At 44.2% G+C, this 23,744-nt stretch overlaps 1 protein-coding gene across 4 annotated transcripts; it reads right to left on the bottom strand.

Annotated features, from left to right (window-relative positions):
- Positions 1 to 351: 351 nt before the first annotated feature.
- Positions 352 to 23,334, bottom strand: SEC22C (SEC22 homolog C, vesicle trafficking protein). Of its 4 annotated transcripts, XM_082412961.1 has the most exons (10): positions 21,251 to 23,334; positions 20,902 to 21,112; positions 14,794 to 15,002; positions 12,796 to 12,959; positions 12,509 to 12,706; positions 10,696 to 10,875; positions 8,388 to 8,506; positions 7,085 to 7,150; positions 6,153 to 6,221; positions 352 to 5,219 (listed from the first exon to the last, which is right to left on the bottom strand). In XM_082412961.1, exons 3-10 carry the CDS (start codon positions 14,973 to 14,975, stop codon positions 5,019 to 5,021), a joined length of 1,179 nt encoding a protein of 392 aa, XP_082269087.1. In that variant the 5' UTR covers positions 14,976 to 15,002; positions 20,902 to 21,112; positions 21,251 to 23,334; the 3' UTR covers positions 352 to 5,018. The 4 variants fall into 4 exon arrangements, with proteins under 4 accessions (XP_082269087.1, XP_082269088.1, XP_082269090.1 ...); XM_082412962.1 differs by lacking the exon at positions 6,153 to 6,221 and having other exon boundaries at positions 20,902 to 23,331; XM_082412964.1 differs by lacking the exon at positions 12,509 to 12,706 and having other exon boundaries at positions 20,902 to 23,327.
- Positions 23,335 to 23,744: the final 410 nt, after the last annotated feature.

The raw sequence follows: 23,744 nt of genomic DNA, 5'->3' as shown, positions 1-23,744 counted from the left end.
CATCACCCTTAGAGTACATACAGACCAGAGCTCAGAGCCCAGAGTAGGGAAAGGGCTGGGCAGAAGCAGAGCCTGCATAGAAGGCAGCCCCCTCCAGCCCCCAGGGCAGTGCGGCAATTGCTATTTTGGTTTTTCCAAGGTCTTTCCTGGACCCATGATTGCATTCCAGAGTCTGGGGATTAGTGCTGAAGACTATTTGAGCCCTTGCACCTGTCTAGACCTCACTGGACAAGAGGACCTGAATTTCACTTCTCTCAACACACCCCCCTCCATTATGCCAGGCCCACATCACCTCATCTAGGAAAATGGACCCATAACTCAGGACTTTTCACACAAATACAAACACACAGGTTGATAAGCACCTTATATTTACTCTCCTCCCACTTCTGAGGCCACCTCGTTTAATTTATATATACATAGTATATAAACGGCTATACGACATTCGTTACCAACATTAACACAAGTTTAGGCTTTACTACTGTGTGAAAGTTTGTTAAAATGCACTCATCGTTTACTCAAAATAGATCTTTGTTATTACATGAAAACAGTAAGAAGCTTGTATAACATGGGCAGCAAGCATTCAAAATGAATACATGAAGGAAATTGTCTTCTCTGGCTAAACCAGCCTCAATCTTTAATGCTCTTAGTAAAAAAGTCCACTGAACAAAATGGAATCCTGGGGCCACATTATATGAATCATTCATTAAATAACACTTCTGAAACAACCCAGAATCATGTAAGTATAAGGGTTAAAGAAGGTCATATGTACCAAGCACAGGGTAGAGGAATAGACTGGATTTGATAATTTTACCCTAAATGAAAGGCGCTTGTGGGCAACAGCTCTGCCATCGGTACACATGGGCAGATGTTTCCATATCCGGCCATTCCCAGATTTTACTGACAAGCCTTTTTCCACAGGTTCTCTGCCAATGACGTTTCCCCAGCAACAGAAGTTTGACATCACTGCTCCCAGAAGGGAGAATCAGCTCTCCTCATCTGGGTCAGAAACAGGCCATGAGGTTTGGTCCAACCAGCCTCCCTGGATCCTGGAGGACCCAATGCCACTGGAACCAAAGGCTCCGTGCCTGGAAGGCAGGAGGCAGGTCCAGGGGGAGGAAGAGAGGCTGCTACCTGTCTGGAATGAAAGCATGAGGCCTTTTTTTGTAAAGGCCAGAAGACACAGCTGTGCCGAGCTGCACTGCCTGAAGCCTGCAGAACCTCCGCCTGTTGGGTGAACCAACTCAAAGCCTTTCTCCTCCTGCACATGAACAATGGATTCACCCAGCATCCCCTCCGCTACTGCTTCTACCCTCCTGACAGCTCGCCAGGGGAGGCGGCCGACGTTACCACCGTTTTCCAGAGGATACCCGGCCAACGGGCTGCGACTCACCCACTGCGGGGCCGGACCAAGTGGGAGAGCCACGCCGACCTCCAGGCCTCGGGCCAGCTGACAGGGAGCTCCTTCCCACCCCATCTCTCCAGGGCACATCTACTCTCTCTTCTTCCACCATTATTAACACTCACAGTGCACAGATAGGGTTTCCCCGTACCTGGGAGGATTCTGTGTAGAATCACTTGGAATGTGAGCGACATCGGGGCAGGGGTCTGTGCACTCATCTGGTCACCGTAAACCCTCCCTCCCCTCCGGTCCTCACCTGCACTGCACTGTTTTCTGAGGGCCACCTGTCCTTCATGTAACGAGCAGCCAACTCCTTCAAGGAACAACAGACGGCAGCCCTGGATGAAGGTGTGGCGTGCAGCCCCCATGTGCCAAGGGCAGCTGCTGTCTTCCAGCAGCCAGCCAGCCCCCAGCTCCGCTTCTCATCTAGCCCTGCTTCCTGGGCCCCAAACAGCCAGCCTTGCTGTGTGCCTGGGGGTGCACAGGGAAGAGGGCTGGGCTTTGGGGCCATCCGCACCCTCTCTGAAGCTCCTGGACCCGCCCTATCCGTTAAGATGAAAGGTGGCTTCCCCGTCCCTCCAGAGACTCCAGTTTCAGCCTCGGTCCCCAGGACTGGAATGTGGGGGGCAGACGTGGAAAGAGGCAGGGGAGACCTGAACAGGGGCACCTAGGAAAAGAACAGGGAGCTCAAGGGGGGGTTGGTAGCAATGATGTTAAACGTTCTAATTTCAGCTCTCCTTCCAATACCCTTTTTCCCACCCCTTGAAGAGCTTTAAAACATTGGGCCTTGATTCACAGATAAAAGGAGTGCCAGCTGGAGAAGCAAAACCAGGAGCCTATGGTCACCTTCCTCCCGCTGAGGGCACTGAGGCCTCTAGTACCGAGAGGAAATCCCACCCAAATATACGCCTGATTGCCCCCGCCCAGGACAGGAAACCCAGGCATGGTCCTCGTCACACTCAGGCTAGCCTGGGGAAAGAAAAGCAGAGCCTATGTGGTTCCCACACTAGCACACTTGCGGACTGGGAATCCTCGGACTTGGCCCCTGCCAGAGAGCCTTGAGCCACATCCCCGCCCAGATACAGCAGATGGGACACTTCACACACTGCTGCTCAAGGTCTTGCCACATCTGACACCCGAAGGCACTTTTAAGGTTTTTCCAACATTATTTCATCTATCCCAGGGTCCAGCCCTGAGATCGGTTAACGTCTGAGAAAATCAAGGTGCTAGAACAGCTAAAACAGAGGTGTGTGGCGGACTGAGGGTAACGTGGGGGTCAACTTTCTAGCATCAAGGATGACACAGGGCTACGAAACTCCAGGCCTGAACCAAGTCAACCCCTGAGCCTGGGATTTCCCTTGGATAAAATCTCCAGAACGCCTTTCCTATCATTAGCTTCTACCACCAGTGAACTGAGACTGCTCTTAGCTGGATTTCAGTTAAATGATGCTTATGTGGTCATTATATTGCAGCGTTTGTCGACTGCATCTTTTCCCTTCTGTTTGCAAAAGTAAATCTCAAACCCCATATAGATGTTAACGGATTCAGACCACATTCAACCAGGTGTGAATAACCTCTCCACTAGGGCAGGAGGCATTCACCAGGAGGGTCTCCTCCGCAAGGATTGTTCTTCACTACTTGCTGAATGTGGATCACAGGCTCAGACCCCAGACCATCTGGGGTACAGGGCTACATGGCAACACCAAGAGCACACAGGCTCAAAAAGAAAACAATACATTGGGTAAGCTAATCAAACTTTTAAAGCTTTTAAAGTTCTAATCAACTTTTAAAGCTTTGTGTGTGTGCTTCTAATATAAAAAGATTTGTCTCCCCTCCTTAGCTTCCCATTCTGTTTCACCATCTCTTCAAAATTATGTCCCGGAAAGCCTGAAAATTCACCTGCTGGCTATGCGGAAAATTATGCAGATGCAAAATCAGTGGAGAGACAACTCTGAAGTTTACATCTGAGGATGTTGGCAGCATAACTTTCATATCCAGATACTTTGTTTGATTAAAAATAGGAAATTCTATTATAAGAAAATAAAATTACCATGGCAACATTTTCCCAACACAGTTCGTAGTCACATGGACTTTTAAGTGACACCAAGGTAGCTCAATAACAATTCACCACCAGTAATGACCAAGTACAGCTGAATTCCCTAAAATGACATCCTTGCTTTCCCCATCTGCTCAATAACCCTTGCAACAGTTTTTGACTATTAAAAACTACCAAAATAGGATTTTTTAATTTATCAAGATCACATAATTCAACCCAAAGTATTCGATGCAATTGTGGTGGAGCTATTCAGATTCCGGACTTCTATGAAGAACAATCTAAAGGGCAAACTTCCAAAATGGCCTCCTGAATGGTACTGGGCAACCCAGTCTGAAATTTCTAGAGACCTGAGGGATCATATTCAGATCTAAATTTTGGAAAACTACAATCAGTCAATATTTTGACAATGAGAGAAAGAAAAGTAACTTTTCAGAGCACAGGGTTAATTATAAAGCTTTATAAGCTATAAAGCTCTAAAAAAGTTAACACACACTTAACTCTTGTTCATAAAAAAATGAGGCCCTTAATCTAATGAAGATGATTGGGAAAGCTGCGGAGGAGTAATTAATTTGGGAGATCTTCTGAGAACAAGTACACAGGGTCAAGTATCAAATGACATGATTAAAGTGACAGGTATTCGGCCGCCACCTAAAAGGCTGATGACAGCAGCCTCTCCCACCTGTGACTGACTGTAAAGTGCCACCGTATGAATATGTGTGACTTGCCTACTCTAGTTTGTGGCCAACTGCAAGGAATCCTGATATTCTCATTTCTGCTCATGCTTATAAGTTAATGATCCGGTAGCGCTGGTTACTCAATTTTAAAAATATTCAGATATACCCTGCAAATAAATACAAAACATTTCTATACCCCTACAATCCCACTACCATAAAAGGTTATATATAAATTTAATAAATTCAGCTTTCTTAACCATGTTCTCAGCTTAAGTTTGTCCTTACCCTAAGTGAAGACATGTTCAACTTATACCTAAAATATATTTAAATATTCTAAAGGTATCATATCAGACCTAAGTTATCAAAAAATGTAAACAAAATTTATCCATCTTATAGTTATAAACCACTTTTTAAAGTTTTTAATTCACCCTCTTCTGGCCCTCAAAAAAAAAACTAACCAAGTCACATTTACACTGAAAAGCTGATACAGATTTTTAAGTGGCTCCTCAGAGACAACTGCCAATTACTTTAAACTACTGTTATTGAATCTAGTGGTTTATTGCATCACTCAATTTAAAAGACCAAAATAATTCCATTTTGGTCTTCCAATAATGCTCTTTCTGAATAAGCCCCCAGATTCTGCTGTCCGAAGTAAACGTGCTGAACTGGAGATTCTGCAGTAACCCTCAGCACAAAACTCGGACTTGATGTCAATCAATCTCATGCTTTCAACTGCACCTATGAAAAGTCTCAGCTCTCGGGATCAATCCGCTTTGGTTGAAAGGAACTTCAAGGATGGAAACTTAAGGTGAAGTCGAGAAGCAAAAAGGGGAACATCCATGACCCTCATAAGAAAATCAAAGGATCCGTTCAGCCCATGACGTCATCCTCACACTCCACAGTCAGACTGCTTCTCCTGAGGCTGCCTCGTCAGGATCTGATAGGAAGACAGGAAAGCCACTCCTATGTGGAAGAGGATTTGCCAGAGGTTCCTCAGCCCATGCAGGTACATGTTGCCCAGGCAAATAAAAAGCAGCATCAGCACCACCTTCATCGTCCTGGCTGGACTGTAGAACAGGTACAAATAGCACTGAAATGACACCAGAAGGGGAAGTCCCATCAGAGATAACGAAATGGCCAAGGTCAGACGCAGGATTCACTTATCGTACCTGCCACGCAGTGTCACTTCATACACAGTAGCTTATTAAACTGAATTCGTTACAGTGGAGCTTGGACTCCCTGGATCAGCTGCTGTTAATCACTGGATGAAAGTGGGGATTTGGAAGAGATAAGAAAAGTGAAAAAGACATCACAGGAGGAACTAGAACACAGCACTCTTGAAAGAATTCAAGAAAGACAGACAGAAATGCCCAGGCTGTGCTGTAGAGAGAGAAGAGGCGCAGGTCAGGGGTAGACAGCCAGGCCAGAATACCCTAACAAGGTCGACAGGCCTCCAAATGAATTTTCCTTCAGGGGGGTCATAAAAGGTGAGAAAGCTGCTGAGAGAAGCCGTGTTTTTACTCTTTTAGCTTTTCCTGAGTTACAACTGCATAGGGGACCACCGTTCCCTAGACATCCTCCTTGTTATGTCTTCCAAAGCATCTCTGAGGACTTCCCTGGCGGTCCAGTGGTTAAGACTCCACGCTTCCACTGCAGGGTGCACGGGTTTGATCCCTGGTCGGGGAACTAAGATCCCACATGCCAAGTGGCACAGACTAAAAAAAAAAAAAAAGACAGAAAAAAAAAGCATCTCTGACTCAGGGAAAGGTCTTATAGCAGGGAGAATGACTGATATTTCCTGTAGGGCTATCACACAGAAAGAGGCCATTCTTGTTCTGCAAAAGGTGGAAATCGTTTTTTGGTTCAATGTTGGGGTGTTTTTTGTTTTTTTTTTAAAAAGACACATTCTCAAAACACAGAACAATCTGACAAAAGCTCAGGCGGGGAGGGAGAGAGTTCCCTATCGAAAGAGCTATCTAAGTAAGACTGCAGTTGAGGGGATGAAGGTGGAACTGTAAGATACCTGCAGCCCTGAAATGCAGGCTCCAGGAAACTCCTCCTGGCAACACCCAAGGTCTTGGAGACTTGTTTTCTAAAAAAATGAGTGCATTTTCAATCTTGGGATGAAAATTTCTTTTTGCACAATCAGGTAATTCTTAAAAACAGGCCATCTAGGATGTATGCAGGAGAGAGAAGAAGTGCCCTGAGAACAGAACTTTTAATTTAAAAAAAGAAGAAGAAGAAGAAGAAGAAGCTCAAACATGCAGAAAAGGTACTAAACTCCTAGTCCATGTGGAGGATCAAGAAAGAGAGTCAGGTTTTTACTAGAATTAACTCTGCCTATAGGGGATTCAAAAGCTCCTTTTTACCCCACTCCTTAAGTACACAGCTTATTTGAAAATAACTAAGAATCAAAGGGCTCTAGTTAGTGTTATAATTTTTGTTTCATTTCCTAAGGACAGATTTGACTCAGATGGTATTACTATTAAAAACAACAAATTTTTTAACCTAGTCCTGTGTTTGAAAAGAAACACATAGACATAGGTGTCACTTCTGCAGAAGGACACTTCCATACTTGGACGCCCCGACAATAAGCACGAGGCAGGACCCTGCCTCATACTGGTCAGGCCCAACCCAACCCCCACTGCAGTTTCATCCCTCGCTTCTTGGGAGCCCAGTTCAAATTCCTGGCTTCTGTCCTGCACTGTCAAAGGCCCTGAGGCCTAGGGCAAGTGGCTTTCCCTTTCTGAGCCCAAAGGTCTTTTCTCTGTACAATGAGAGGATTGGGCAGGATGGGTGGAGGGTCCTTCCACTAAGGGCTGGTACTATATCCATGATTTGAACCAAGGCCTTGGTGGAACAAAAGCAGGATCTAGAAACTTGTTGATAGTTCCAACAGAACAAAATAAGGCCATGGGTTTAACCCACTCACTAAAACATCAACGTTTCACCCACCTGGAAAATGCAGGCTACAAAAGGAATAAGAAAAGCCAGAATACTTCCAATTTCTTCTTGTGCAACCTAAGACAAATATGAGGAACACAAGGAAAGGAATATTTAGAGGACACAAAACACTACGACGTGAAGCGCTTTGCTCCGCGTTGGGTCTGGTATGGTTGACGGTACAAAATCCCTGGCTGGGTGAGAAATAAGCCCCCCGTTCACGCATCGCACCGGGGGTGACATGAAATCCTTCTGAGTGGCCTGGACACACCAAGCGCCCTCCAGTCCCCAGGCATGTGTGCTGAGCCCTCAACCCGGAATGCCCCCACCCCCAGCCCTGCCACCTGTCAAAATCCAACTCATCTGTAAGTGCTAAGCTTTCCCCAACTCCTCCCACTCCCCCCGGGACCGCCACCTCCTTAGTGATGTTGCCGCACTCTGCTATGTGCCCCAACTCAGGGACTATGTCTTGACCAACGAACGCCTGTTCTAGTGCATACAGACACTCGGTAAGCATCTGCTTATGAGTCGTCGTAAACAGTAAGAGTGGGAACCACGCCACACACTGGCCAGAGACGGGGTGTGGAAACAGCCAGCCACCACCCGTGGCCCAGGCCTGCTGCTGTTCCCCAAACACTTCGGTCCCCATAAGCCACCTGAGATTCAGTCTAAGCTGCGCTTCAGGCTTTGGCCACCACATGCCTCGGTGTGAGCGTTACGGCTCTTGTTTTTAAAAGTAACATCTATCTGTTCATGTTCATAGTGGTTCCATACTATTTTTTAAAGTGTTGGAAATACTTCAAAATTTAAAGATAATATTTAAAAAGCACTGAAGTAGAAACGTGCTTTGAGATGAGCAGGCTGGCGAAGGAACTTCGCAGTGACACAGTTCTTTTGACAAAGACACCAGGAAGCTGGTATCTGAATGATATAAATCAGACTATGAGGCCGCTCTCCCCAGGGGAAAAAAGGGCCTGAATGTTAAAGTCTGAGCAACAAACTTTTGCCCTGGATGAACAATCCAGCCCCTGCAGTGACTCCTGGAGTCCCTGGGGCCATGGGGTGGCCTGATGTCCTTGAAGCAAGTTTTCCATTTCTCACCAATATCCCAGCAGGGCCCTTGGGCGTCTTAGGAAAACAGATACAAAAGAGCAAGTTTCATATTTGCTCAACTTACGACAAAGAATAAAATGAGAAGTAAAAATTTTACTTCAATTTTTAAAATGTAGTACATAATAACCTTATAAATAATATGTATCCCCATCCGTTTCTTCCATCATGTGTCTTTTGATTTAAAAGGTATAGAAAAGGTTACCTGTAAAGAATGTTCTGCGAGGTGAATTCCACGAATGAGGTTCAGAGCAGCGCACATGATGTTGAGAATAAGAGAGAGGATGCCCAGGGCTGTCACAGGTTCCATTCGGAAATTAGGAGCTTCACAATGAAAAACGAGAAGTGTCTAGTGAAAACAATTTCCATATGAAGGAAAAATAAAGACATTCACTAGACCTCTGCTAATGAAAAGGTTTATTATGTTAAACACACAACTGCAAACATATTAATTTAAAAAGCAGCTGTAGTTAGAGGGGGAAAAGGCAAGAAATGAAGGACAGAATGGATCTGGGAATCCAAGGTGAATTTCTTCCAGAAAGAGGCCCCTTCTCTGAGCAAGCACAGATTTTTCAAGTGCTTCATTTCCTTTCTATTTAACAGTGCTTCTCAACCAGAGACGATATGGCCCCTCAATCAATGTCTAGAGACATTTTGGGTTGTCCCCACTGGGGACAGGTTGCTACTGGCATCTATAGTGGGTGGAGGCCATGAATGCTTCTAGACATCCTACAATGCACAAGACAGCCCTCACAACAAAGAATTTCCAGTACAAAATGTCAATAGGGCTAAGGTTGAGAAATCCTGATTTAAAGCAGTTTATGGCTTTAGCTGTAAATTGGTTGTCAAATCCTGAAGCATTTCTATTACACAGCTCAACCCTCAGCTTGTAAAATGTTCCATTCTTTTTCTGACAAGGACAACATTCAGTGTCATGTGTGCTCCTGGAGCAATTCACAGCAAACGCAATTTTTTAAATTCTAAAATTATTGGGAAGAGGAGGGAAACATTGATTATTTCAGCCACAAGCTGTTTCTGGAACTCTAATTAGGACAAATGATCATTCTCTCTTCAAAGGTAACTGCTGAAACGGATTCTGGTTCACACAATTAAATAGTGTCCCACCCATTCTCTTGCTATGCTCCTTTTAAATCATCCTTTCTTGTCCTTACATTTCCCACATACGCATACACACACACACAAATATCTAGCCACAACCCAACTGATGCCTATTGTTAGTGTGTTAGAGTTTCCACCGAGCAATTCAAAGTTTCTGTTAGAACAGAGCATGCTACCTGTAAAGGTTCTAGTCTTGGAACAATAGGGAGAGTCAAACCACAGTAAAACATCCTAGAAAGATAGGCAAGTTGACACTTTCTGGATTTTCTCCTCTTGTCTAAGTGTTTATAAAACGAAACATACATCACAAAGTTACCCTGTCTACAGATACGGCAAAGGAGAAGCTTGGGGTCTGATTACCCAGTCTTCCTTCCACAAAAGTTAAGTTCAATCCCAATATAAATTACAACAACTTATGGAATGGCGTAAGAGCCAATCCAGGAATTTACTGGTTGAAACGGATCAAATCGAAACACAAAGTTAAGCCAAAAATGTGAACATTTTTAACACACCACTTTCAAAATTCAAGCAATGAGTTTAGTATAAAACTGTTAAAACAAAGTAATTAGACTGTTATAATGTAGATGGTTCTGTCTTCCAGGGAAGGATTCAGCTTTTACACCATTACAGAATTCTTAGAATATAAATATCCACTTTAATTAAAGATTGGTTTAATTGTGTGTAACTGTAAACAAGGAATGCAAAAATGCATGCTTTGCTATGTGCTAGGCATTGAGTGGCTACTGGTGTTAATGCCAGACTAAGTCACGGACGGACGCCAGGGCACTATGGGCGTCCATTAACACCTCATTCCTCAGATTAAGGACTCGGGAATCCAAATGGATAGAGCGATGTTCCCAGGTCCCACAGAGAAGCAGAGAGTGAGAGGTCTAGAAGCCCTGGCTCTGGCCCCTGCCCACTCTCACCCCCATAGCCCTCCACCCCTCCATCAAGGAGCGGGGGCTTCTCAGTGGAGATTCCCAATGTTTCACTAAATGATGAGATAGGGACTCACTGTCAAAGGAAAAAAGGAGAGAGAGAGAGAGAATGTACAAATCTGTACAGTTCAACAAGTGACTTCCAGCAAAAGAGAGTGAAAATCTCCTTTACACCATTTAAATGTGATTTCACCCTGGTTAAGGAAACAACCTGCCAAGTCACTCTCCTCCTGAATTTCGTCAGAAGAGTTGCCTCTCTTCAGATCGACTCACTGGTCACAACAGTTGAGTTTTTTATAACAGCCACCTGGAACAAGATCAGCCCATGTTTTTCCCCAGGTATTTTATACACTGCCCCCCCACCCAAACACCTTCCTACTAAAACTGTCACTGTGCATTTGAAATACACATTCTCACCTCATCTTTATCAACGTCAGAGAGCAGCAGGCCACTTACCAGGCTCCAAGTGCATCTGTGGGTGACCGTTCATCACCCCGTTAGCCACATCTGCGTCCTCCAGAGTGAGAAGCACTGGAGGCTGGAACTTGAGTTCCTCCTGAATTTTTTCTAAGCTGCTCTCCATCTGGGTGGAACTTACATAGTTAAAATGCCACTTCACTTTCTGAATGACGCTGTCTGCGAAAAGAGAGCAACCCAAGCTGAGTGTCTTCATTACAAGGGATGTTATAAGACAACACGTACACAATGAAGTTTACGTTTCTAAGCAAGCTAATAAGTCAGCCAGACTCTGAAGAGTGTCAACTACACATGATTAGTACATATCAGGACTGGTCTCATCAATCTCTTCAAAGCAGAATAATTAAAACGTGACAGTCTGTCCATCAGAACCTCAGTGGCAAGGGAGTCAGGGGACAGAGGCTTGAGTCTTAGCTCAGCCACGACTCATAGTACAATTCTGGGCCATTCACAGAATATTTCTAAGATAGAAAAATGGGGACAGTCATTTTTGACCTGATTATCCCAAGAAAAGGCGTGTGAAAAAAAATTACAAATCATTGTGAGTTATGTTGTGCAAACTAGGATTACATATCTGAAAGGTACTGGTTTTAATTCTTTTATTTACATTAGTATCAACCATTACCAAGTGTTAATAAGTATTTGAAGTGAAGTTTCATACATATTGGCAAAGCAAAATCATGTATAATTCTAATATCCACATACTTTTACTTATATTCTACTCGCACTCAATAATGAATAAACGTGATGCTGGGAAGGGTCTCCTGTGAGACCAAGCCCACCGCTTTGGAAGGAAGGCGCATGCAGAGATGAGGGGAGAGAAGAACACAGGTCTACCAGCTGCCAATCATATAACAGCCAAGGGAGGCTGCAGCTGTGGTCTGACTGGGGACAGCATGCCCTTCAGAAGAAGAAGTGGGGCTGAGAGCGGCAGTTGGACCAATCCTCACAGGGAGACTCAGGCAGAACTCATGGTCTATGTCACAGGGCTACCAGGCTGGGGCCCGAGTATCAGGGAGCTCCCCAGCACCTTTGGGTGACACCAAAAGGGGGTGCTGGGCCCATCACTGATGGGCCAGCCAGAGACCACATGAGGGGATGTGAGCAGTAGCTGCCAGAAGCATAAGTGGCAACACTTCGAGGTGCCAGCCCTGCACCTGACCCTGAGTACCAAATGCTGCCAGCCCCTCGTTCAAGAGCATCATAGGGACCATGGCGATTTACATCGAGACCAGAGAATGTCCCCCAACTCCCACCTCTACTCCTCCTCTCCAGGAGCTCAAAATGACTTGAATCACAGCTGACAGATACTGATAGCATACGCTACAATTACCCTGCTGTGTTCCAAAGCCCTGAGCCTCCACAGGGCCTCTCTGGCAGGGCCTAGAAAAGGAGTGTCCTCTGGCAGAGCTGTGCTCCTCAAACCTCTGCATGAAGGACCAGTTTTTTCTTATTTCCAAATGGTTGCAGACAGATACTTTGATAAAATACAACTGAAAATATCGCAGGAGTGCCAAATTACTGCAAGAATTTCTAAACTTTTATTCTCACTCTCTGTACGTCCCTCATGCTGGAAGAACGGGTCCACGTACCACCCTTGAGCAGCGCCGCTCTAGAGCAGGGCTTGGCAGTGTTCTCAGAGTGCCGGAGAGTCAATGTTTTAGGCTTATGGGCCCCAGATGGTCCGTCACAACAGCCCACCTCTGCCAGGGAAGGGCAAAAGCAGCCACAGACAACCCGTTAGTAATAGAATAAGCACGGCTACGTTCCACTTTATTTACAAAAAACAGACCCTTGGCCCACAGTTTGCTGACGTCTGCTCCAGAATAAGATACAGGTTTCGCCATTCTTCCACCCTGCCCCAGGCTCTGGAGAGATGAAAAGCCAGAGTGTTGAACCTCCAAGCTTGCAGGCCCCTTCCACTGCTGTGAAATCTCATCGTACAAGGCTGTTCTCCAGTGACACGTTACAGCACCTCCAGTGGTGTTCCCTGATGGTCAAAGCCAAATCCAAACTGGAAATCCTACACATACAATGCCGCAAGAGAGAACAATAGCAATACGAACGAGGGTTACGAACCAAATTCGAGGAAGGCGTATGGCCTGGAGGCTAGGCCAATGCAGGTGGTGTCATAGGAAGCTGTGAATTCCCACCACAGGGTCTCCAGGAAGCAGAAGGCCATGGCCGCTGGACACTGGCAGGAGCAGATAGCCATGCAGGCCACATCCCTCGAAGAAGAGAAACTGGAACAAAAGAGTGTCAGCTGCGTTACCGGGGAACAGACCCACGTATTCGCATCCTGCACCCAGACGCCACGTTGCCTCAACTCTGGATCTGCTGGGCCTTGAATAGTCCTGGAGCTGCTTGTTGCATCTCTTCAGCTAGACCTGCCGGGGACTGTGCCTTTCTTACACTTCCTTTAAAATGTATAGTGGCATTTGCCACTGACAGTGTGTGATCACTCTAACTTATTTATTATTAACTAAGCTATGGGACCGCTCACCTGTAAGGAACAAAAGCCTTAGTTTCCTCTGTGAAAATAATGGTGACTATTTAAGTCAAAATACAAATGAGTAGAATATTTTACATTCTACTTTTCAAAAAATGACTGAAGTACCCAGAACTTCATTTGAAGTGATAGGTTTTTTTTGTTTGTTTGTTTGAACAGAGAAAAGGTTTCCTATTTGAGGTACAGCACAAAGTCCGCATAGACTGTTAGATAATCACAGCATAATGAGGAAGGGACCACCGAGGAAGGTGGTTTCAGGCACCCAGAGAAAGGAGCTGCAGATGTGGGCAGATGCAGCTCAGCTTTTGCTCCTGAGCACCCAGAGCCCATACCACAGGGTGACAGCTTCATATGCCTACCATCCGGATCCCTCTTCAGGCCACGACCCTTCTCGCCTGACAATACCACCAAGCCTGGAATTAGGCCTGGACTTTTCTTTTTGTTTTCCTAATTCTGAGACTGAATTCCCCTGAAAGGATGCCACCTTATCAGGTCAATCAAAAATTTATTATTCAATGGGAACAAAAAGAACTTGGTAAGTGAAGGCCTAAATTCTGGAAAACAATGATGTAAAATCTATAACAAGCCATTTTGAGATTTCGAAACCTGCCTTGCGCCATCCCTCCATAGAACGGCTTTTTACTCTAACCCCTAGAATAAGAAATGACGTAACACATGAGGAGCAGACCTTGGTGCCTGGTTGCCTCCATTCCAATCCTGGCTCTACCATTTACTACCAGTCTAACCTTAGGTAAGCTGCTTAACCTTAGTTTCCTCCTCTGTAAAACAGGTATAATACCATTATCTACCTCATAAGCCCATACAGCACTTAGAATAGTGCCTGGCCCATGGAAAACAATCATATTAGCTCTTATTACCATGATTACTGTAACCACTTGATTCCTACTTCCACTGGAGCATTTGCCCCACTGTGTTATATTCAGTTATATATTTCTCTTGTCCCCTCATTAGACCTGGAGTTCCTTGAGAAGAGGGACCTACTTATGCTCATTTTTACTCCCCTGCTCCTGTCATATAAACATTTTTTACTTTAAAATTTGCTTAAAAAGTGAAAAAATTAAAAAAGCAAAAACTGAAGGCAAGAACTGTAAGTCTTTTTTCTTATTTTCTTGGCTTCCTCACTCTCGTCTTTTTCCTTTCCTGACCTTTTAATCTAGTATCTCCTTTTAACTCACCTTTTTTCCACCCCTGCACCTAATGCAGAAAAAACTACCAAACTAAAGGCATGAAGACTGGGTGACGAGGGCCTGCTGATGCTCAGGGCCGCTCTGCCAGCTGATTCACTTTGCTGTACGGTAGAAACTAACAGAACATTGTAAACCAACTATACTCCAATAAAAACTAATTACAAAAAAAAAAAAAAAAAGAAAGAAAGAAAGGTGGGAGTTGGGGCAACAGTGCTTGAGTCCCTTTGATTCTATTGTAAAGACACACAACCTTGGACTACTGTCTGATGTGAGACCTGCTTTTAACACACAGTGTGATCAGCATAATGTCACCTCTGCACGCGGTTAAGATGTTCTTGAACAGTGAACATGCTTGCTTACTGGATACTGAAGGCAAGTCCTTCTGCAGAACCTCGACCTGGATACTGGGCCAGTCGCAAGGCTAAAGTCTTGAGCCGTCTCCTGCATTCCAGAAAATCTTGGGTGTGGTAAAAGTCAGTGGAGGCCGAGAGGGGCAGTCCATCCCTCACCCTAACCACACAGGCAAAAAGGATCATGGACATGGTCCACAAGAGAAGTCATGAGGACACCTGAGGAAGGAAGGTCACCTTGTTACTGAGGGCCGGGCGATGAGCCAGGGACACCACCGCCCTTGAAATGTTCACTCTGGGTTGTTTCACCCTCACCCCCACCACAAGTGCAAATGTGGCTTTTATTTTTATTTCCCTGCCCTCTACTGCTATGTCACTCCCAATTGTCCTCCCTCCATTAGCCTCCCTGTCTCTTCTTCACTTGTAATCCTCCTTTTCCTTCTCTCTAATGAATCTCTCCATTTGCAGAATTAAACCAACTGGGATGAGGGAACAGAGACCAGAAGAGCTCAGGAGCAACAGCAGTGACAGCGGGGAGCAGGACAAGGGTAGCAAGATGGTCCCAAAGGGCCAGGAAGAGCCTGACACTGATGCAGCAGGGTTGGGGTCCAGGGACCTGTGCATTTCAGGTCATCCAGCGAGGTAGGTGCTGAGCAGTTTACTTGCCGTATCCTCACCTGAAGTGGAGGGCTTCTGAGCTTTTAACCTAAAGCTGGCAGCAAGGAAAGCAGAAGGCAAAAATAAAACAGAGAGGATAGTATGTCCTCCTGAATTTCTGCACATTTGACACAGAGCCAGTCTTCAAAATGATGAGAGTTCCTACAGATGGCTAAAGGAAGTCACTTAGCAAATAAGATACTAAATTTTTAGCCATGATATGTGACCACCATTAAGCAACAAAAGGAGACAGATTCTGAGGCCTCATGGCACCTGTGGCAAATTAGAACAAGGTGCTTCTCGGGGTAGAAACAGCCCTGGACCAGTTCTGCTGGCAGAGCCTAGTTGGGTGTCAGCCCCCATCTATTAATTCTGCAGGTGCTCATACAGGGCATAAACTGCACCTCTGCATGTGGCAGCCCTGCAACCAGGGATTAGTGAGGAGGTTATTACAGCTTTGATGCATCTTTCTATGGATCTACACATCCTGTTTCACAGATCCTGTTGTCAGATCCTCTACCTGGATAGGATATTAACAGGTATGGGCACTGGTGGACTTTTCTCCCAAAGAACACGAGGGGTGTAATTTGGCATCTCAATTACCACGAGCTGTAGGAAACAGGAGCCCCAGGATGTACACTACTCTCTTCACCTTTGTGCCTCTGCGCATTCTTCACCTATATCTACACTCCTCTGAGCTCTCCACATTCAAATCCACACCAAGGACTGTCTCCAGTACAAAATTAAAAATAAAATACCATTTAAAATCCAAACAATGATCTCCGTAAAGCTATACTTTATAGCTTTTCCATCTGTAATGGATGAATGGATAATTATTCCCATTTTATACGTGAAGAAACTGCAGTGGTATAAAAATAAGAGACAGCAAAAAGAAAAATTAGTCTACCAGGCAACAGACCATACTCAGCCCATTTGTCCCATCTCCCCACACTTTCCATTGAAGGGTAAAAATGTGAAAAGTCTCAGGAGATAGAAAAGGAAGAAATAAAACTACTCCTATCTGCAGATGGCGTAACTGTCTACATGGAAAATGCCAAAGAGCCTACTAAAAAAGAACTCCTAAAATGAATGAGTTCAACAAGGTTGCAGAATATAAGACCGATATACAAAATCAATTCTTTTTCTACATACCAGCAATAAACACATAGAAACCAAAATTAAAAATAAAATACCACTGACAATCATCCAAAAACATGATCTCAATAAAGCTATACTTTTTTTAATGCAATACTTAGGTGTTAATCTAACAAAACATGTATAGGACTTGTATGCTGAAAGCTATAAAACATTGCTGAAAGAAATCAAAAAGTCCTAAATAAATAAGGAAATATATCATGTTATTAATTGGAAGACTCAACATAGTAAAGATATCAATTCTCCCCCAAAGTGATATACAGGTTCAATATAATTCCTGTAAAAACATCAGCAAGATAGCTTGTAGATATAGATAAGATTATTCTAAAATTTATATGGAAGGGCAAACAAGCTAAAATAGCTAAAACAATTCTGAAAAAGAATAAAGTGGATTGTACCTATCCTATTTCACGATTTACTGTATAGCTACAGTAATCAAGATTGTGTGGTACTGGCAGGGGGACAAGACACACAGATCAATGAAACAGAATACAGAAGCCAGAAACAGACCTACACAAGAACAGCCAAATGATTTTTGACGATGGTGCAAAAGCAATTAAATGGAGGAAGGATAGTCTTTTCAACAAATGGTGCTGGAGCAATGAATATCTATAGGAAGGAAGGGAGGGAGGGAGGAAGGAATGAAAGAAAAAAAGAGAATCTTGACCTAATCTCACACCTCTCATTATTTTGATGATAATCAAAATATATCATAAATTTAAATGTAAAAAGTAAAACTATAAAAGCGGAAGAAAACATAGGAGAAAATCTTCAGGACTTAGGGGAAGAGTTCTTATGTATGACACCAAAAGCATAATCCATAGAAGAAAAACAGTAAATTGGATTTAATCAAAATTAAAAACTTTTGCACTGCAAAAGTCCATGTGAAGAGGATGAAAAGGAAAGCTAGAGACTGGGAAAAAAATATTTTTAAACCACATACCTAATAAAGGAGTCTAGATATCTAGAATTTTTAAAGAACTCTCAAAACTCAACAGTTGGGCTTCCCTGGTGGCGCAGTGGTTAAGAGTCCGCCTGCCAATGCAGGGGACACGGGTTCGAGCCCTGGTCTGTGAAGATCTCACATGCCGCGGAGCAACTAAGCCCGTGCGCCACAACTACTGAGCCTGCGCTCTAGAGCCCGTGAGCCACAACTACTGAAGCCCGTGAGCCACAACTACTGAAGCCCACGCGCCTAAAGCCCGTGCTCCGCAACAAGAGAAGCCACCACAATGAGAAGCCTGCGCACCACAACAAAGAGTAGACCCCGCTCTCAGCAACTAGAGAAAAACCCGCGTGCAGCAGCGAGGACCCAACGCAGCCAAAAATTAAATAAATGGATAAAATAAAATAAATTAAAAAAAAACTCAATGTTATAAAACAAATAATTCAGTTAGAAAATGGACAAAGTACATGAACAGACATTTCACCAGAGGATATAGAAATGGCAAATAAGAACATGAAAAGATGTTTAGCATCACTAGCTATTAAGGGAAATGCAACTTAAGATCACAACGAGATAATACTACATACTTACTGGCACAGGTAAACATTTTTAAAGTGACAATATCAAATGCTGGCAAGCATGCACAGCATTTGATGTGCATAATGTGTGAGAACTGGATCTCTCACACATTACTGGCAGGACTGTAAAACAGTACAGTCACTCTGGAAAATAGTTTATTTTAAAACTAAGCTTGCAATTATCATACAGTCTATCAATCATACTCTGTACTATCTCTGCAGTTTCCTGTCAGTATAATTACTTTAAAGTAAAAACAGAAAAAAAAAGTATTACCTTAAGGTTTTTATATCACTTAAAGTATGCTCCTACTTGCTTTTTACATTTAAATGTCATTTTAAAATATCTCTACTAGTAGAACAATAATCTTTTATGCTAATTAACTGTAATTCTGATGATTTATGCATGAACGTTGAAGGGCATGTTTTATAGGGAGCAGCTGCATTCCTACATGACATTTCTAAACTGGTAGGTACTATAATCTCTGAATTCATTAAAATAAAAGCCACTTGCAGATAACCAGTACTCAGTTTAAAACAGGAGAGCAGTGGCATGAATCTGGAAAGTCATGTCACAGTTACAGAAAAAATATTATCAATTACACAAGGACAAAGGCAGCCTAAGAGTGCTCACTCCGACATACAAATCTGTCTTACTAGCTCCTTCTACAGGCCGGCAGACCCTGTAACCTGGCACTACGTCTGGCACATATTAGGAAGCCCTCAATAAAAACTTTTAAACTAATAAAACTTGTAAAAAAAAAAATTAGGTTTTAAAACTAATAAAAATTTTTCCACGATAAATCTCTACTTGGAGAGGAAAAAAGAGGTTTACATAAATGACATTTTTTAAAATAGAAACTGAAATAGTAATCAAATATAGCACTCTTGTTACTATTAGGTTTTATCAAAATTATATTTTAATCTGCCTCTGCCATTTCCTAAATCCTTTTCTCAGCATCTATTTATAAACTGCTCATGTCAGAGATTACCCATATTCTACCGGCAAAAGACTGTGCTTAGCTGGAGGGCCCCCTTGTTCCAACTGGTTTCTTTTCATCCCTGTATCCTTAACCCTCTCTCAAACCCCTGCCACATACACTTCTCCTCCCTCCAAAAGAGAGACAGAAAGAAAGGGGGAGAGACAAACAGCATTAAATGACCGGGCCTTGCAAAATAGTAATTTAAACAAACAAAACTAGTTTCACTTGGCACACAAATATTCAAACACAAGCGTTCACCATAAGGCATTACCCACTCCTCAAATCCAAAATACAGAAGACAGAGGCTTCCCTAGTGGTGCAGTAGTTAAGAATCCGCCTGCCAATGCAGGGGACACGGGTTCGAGCCCTGGTCCGGGAAGATCCCACATGTCGCGGAGCAACTAAGCCCGTGCGCCACAACTACTGAGCCTGCGCTCTAGAGCCCGTGAGCCACAACTACCGAGCCCGTGATCCACAGCTACTGAGCCTGTGTGCCTAGAGCCCGTGCTCCGCAACAAGAGAAGCCAACGCAATGACAAGCCCGCGCAACGCAACGAAGAGTACCCCCCGGTCGCCGCAACTAGCGAAAGCCCGCGTGCGCGGCAATGAAAACCCAATGCAGCCAAAAATAAAATAAAATTTAAAAAATACATAAGACAAAATAGAGCTATATCACCCTTACTGAATTCACCTTCAGCCACAGGACTTGAGAACTGGTTACCTCACTTGTAGTTCAAGAAAGTGCCTTGGTTCCGCATTGCTTGGGGATGGGGTGGGGAGAGGGTAGGCGTCAAGTCTGTCACTTGTTAGGAGCTAAGAAGAGTAGGGGGCTGAATTTGATAGCGACTAATATTATATGTCAGGCACTGTGCTAGGAACTTTTACACTGATAATGTTATTTAATGCTCATAACCATCTATGGGGTAGGCATAATCTACACTGGACAGAAAGGAAACTGTAGCTCCAAGGCTCAAGTGGTAGAGCCAGTATTCCATCCAAAACTTCCTTACTCAAAATACTGGAAAGCCTACGATCTTTCCACTACATTCTGCTTCTCTAAATCCAATCTTTGGGATTACAGCTACTCTATTTCCCGAAAACAATTCCTTCCCCTGGAGCACTAATACTTAGAACTAATCAGAGCCCTGTTAATAAAAGCAGCCAAGGCCTAGGATTACACTAGTTACAACTGCTCCTTACTCATTGTATTACTTTGGATAAGTTGGTTTTCCTCTCTGATCATCGGTCATCTTTGGATGCGGTGCATCTCTGAGGCTCCTTCTAAGAATAAAAAGCTTTGGGACCCCAAGATGTCCTCTGTGTTGTAACACAAACTCCTGGAGCTATAACAACATTGTCTAAAATGTATTTTCCAGAGCAAACTGTTATGTCAATTTAATTCTGTTTAGCAATACTAAAGCACTTTCAATTATTTACATTTTTATTTTACTAAAATTATCTCTATCAGAATTAATTCCCTTCTTTGTAAAATTTAATGAAGATTTACCCTATCCACAGTCTGAGCTTTATTACTTTTCTGATCGTGTCACAAATTTCACCAGTTACTTTTAACCACTGGGAATATTCTTTTGTGGCTTTGATGTCTACAAACCTAATTAAGCACCGGGGTGCTTAATCCTTCTGGCTCTGGAAGTCTAGATGTAATCCTGTAATGGACACAAATATACAGTACCTCTGAACATCTGATATTCAGAAAAGCTGGTCTAGTGCACCCAGTATTTGGTAAACCAAGTCTTATAATATTGGCACGCGAAGGGAAGTTTGCTATTAAAACACTCTACCTGAGTTTCGTGGATAATTAAGGAAACAATCATCCCCTCTATCATCTGGACACACCCCGTCTCCTCCCACTGGGGGCAGCGCTCTACCCGCGTCGGCCGCTGAGGGTTCCTGGCAGGCGCGCACCTCGGATCGTCCTGGAGTCAGGAGAGCAGCCGGCGGCAGAAAAGGGTGGGCAGAAGACTTCGGGACGCCAGACGAAGCCCTGGAGAGCTAAGCCGGGCCTGATGGCTGGGCGGGCCCGGGGGGGAGGGACGGCCCTCCACCTCCAGGCCCGCCCTGCGCCACACCCGACCCCGCCAGCTCTTGCTTAACGGACTGCAGCGCCCGCCTCCGCCCGCCAGCCCTCACCTCGCCCCGACGGCGGCCTCCGGGAGTCGGCGCCCTCCCGCCGCGCCGCCGCGCCACCTTCCGCCTTCTCCGCAACCTTAGCCCACCCGGCGAACCTGGCCCGGGTCACCGGCGGCCCAGGCGCAGGTAGGCGGCGATGCGCATGCGCGAGTCTTGAAACACCACCCCACGCCCTCATTCGCTGCTGCTGAGCAACACCCAAACCCGAACCGACCAATCCTGGTGCGCCCACACTGCCTGGTCCCGGCGGAGTCTTGAATGAAGCGGTTCTTAAAGGACTGCGACCGAAATGTAGATGGGGCGTGGCTGGGGCGCGCCTCCCAATTTTCCTCACATCTCTCGGCTCTCACCCGCGTGGATTTGAGTTCCAAGCCTGTAATTCCCACGTCCGGAGGTGAGAGAAGTTTTGCAGTTTAAGCTCAGTTCCTGCCAGGGTAGCGAACGGACTGACGTGTGGAGGCAGGGAGGTTCCGCGTGACGCCGCGACACGCCCGGGGCGTGGGTTCAGTTGTCTGCTTGGCGGGAGGCCCGAGATAGGCAAACCAAAGAGCACAGCCACCTGCCAGCCTGGATGAGATGCCAAAGTCCGACCCCCAGGAACACACCCCAGTCTGGGAGCGGACGTACTCACAGACGGATGACCGGCTGAAGGGAGATTGGGAAGGAGTGTTCATCCGTTTATTCATTCAACAATTTTTGAGCACCTGTTGCGAACCAGCCACTATGCCGGGCACTGTGGACACAGCGAGTAACTCCTGACAGTAAAAACTACGCTAGGAGAGCAGAGTGAGAGCATCCATCCCACAACACACAGCACATGTTTAAATACAAACCGAGCTGTGTGCTTTTCCGAGAGGAGCACGGGTTTTGAAAGAATTTACAGGAGCTTCTGGTCTGGACTTGGGGGTTCAAGGAGGCTTCCCTGAGAACGTGACACTGGATGAGTAGTAGCTAACTAGGCAAAGGGAAGAAGAGTGTTTCAGACAGAGAGATGTATAAAGAACTCTGTGCGGACTGCTGCAGGGCTCCTTGAAGGATGAAAACCAACACTGGATGGGGGTGTGGGGAGGGGAGATGGATGGGGAGTTATTTAATAGGCACAGAATTTCAGTTGGGAAAGATGAAAAAGTTCTGGAAATGGATGGTGGTGATGGTTGCACAACAATGTAATGTACTAAATGTCACAGAACTGTACATTTACAAATGGTTAAAATGGTAAGTTTTGTGTTATGTATATTTTCCCACCAAAAAAAAAAGGAAAGAGAGAAGAAACTCAGAGTTTATTTTTATTTTTTTATTTTTTATTTTTTATCATTTAAATTTTATTTTAGTTATTTTTTTATACAGCAGGTTCTTATTAGTTATCAATTTTATACATATTAGTGTATACATGTCAATCCCAATCTCCCAATTCATCACACCACCCCACCCCACCCCCGCCACTTTCCCCCTTTGGTGTCCATACGTTTGTTCTCTACATGTGTCTCTATTTCTGCCCTGCAAACCGGTTCATCTGTACCATTTTTCTAGGTTCCACATATATGCGTTAACATACGATATTTGTTTTTCTCTTTCTGACTTACTTCACTCTGTATGACAGTCTCTAGATCCATCCACGTCTCTACAAATGAGCCAGTTTCGTTCCCTTTTATGGCTGAGTAATATTCCATTGTATATATGTACCACATCTTCTTTATCCATTCGTCTGTCGACGGGCATTTAGGTTGCTTCCATGTCCTGGCTATTGTAAATAGTGCTGCAATGAACATTGGGGTGCATGTGTCTTTTTGAATTGTGGTTTTCTCTGGGTATATGCCCAGTAGTGGGATTGCTGGGTCATGTGGTAATTCTATTTTTAGTTTTTTAAGGAACCTCCATACTGTTCTCCATAGTGGCTGTATCAGTTTACATTCCCACCAACAGTGCAAGAGGGTTCCCTTTTCTCCACACCCTCTCCAGCATTTGTTGTTTGTAGATTTTCTGATGATGCCCATTCTAACTGGTGTGAGGTGATACCTCATTGTAGTTTTGATTTGCATTTCTCTAATAATTAGTGATGTTGAGCAGCTTTTCATGTGCTTCTTGGCCATCTGTATGTCTATTTAGGTCTTCTGCCCATTTTTGGATTGGGTTGTTTTTTTGTTTGTTTGTTTTTTGTTTTTTTTTAAGGGTTGTTTTTTTTAATATTGAGCTGCATGAGCTGTTTATATATTTTGGAGATTAATCCTTTGTCCGTTGATTCGTTTGCAAATATTTTCTCCCATTCTGAGGGTTGTCTTTTCGTTTTGTTTGTAGTTTCCTTTGCTTTGCAAAAGCTTTTAAGTTTCATTAGGTCCCATTTGTTTATTTTTGTTTTTATTTCCATTACTCTAGGAGGTGGATCAAAAAAGATCTTGCTGTGATTTATGTCAAAGAGCGTTCTTCCTATGTTTTCCTCTAAGAGTTTTATAGTGTCCGGTCTTACATTTAGGTCTCTAATACATTTTGAGTTTAC

This window comes from Balaenoptera physalus (assembly GCF_965194825.1).
Source record: "Balaenoptera physalus genome assembly, chromosome: 11".
Classification (NCBI taxonomy): Eukaryota; Metazoa; Chordata; class Mammalia; order Artiodactyla; family Balaenopteridae; genus Balaenoptera; species Balaenoptera physalus.
The sequence above is the reverse complement of the archived record's forward strand: the minus strand, read 5'-3'. Positions and strand labels throughout refer to the sequence as shown.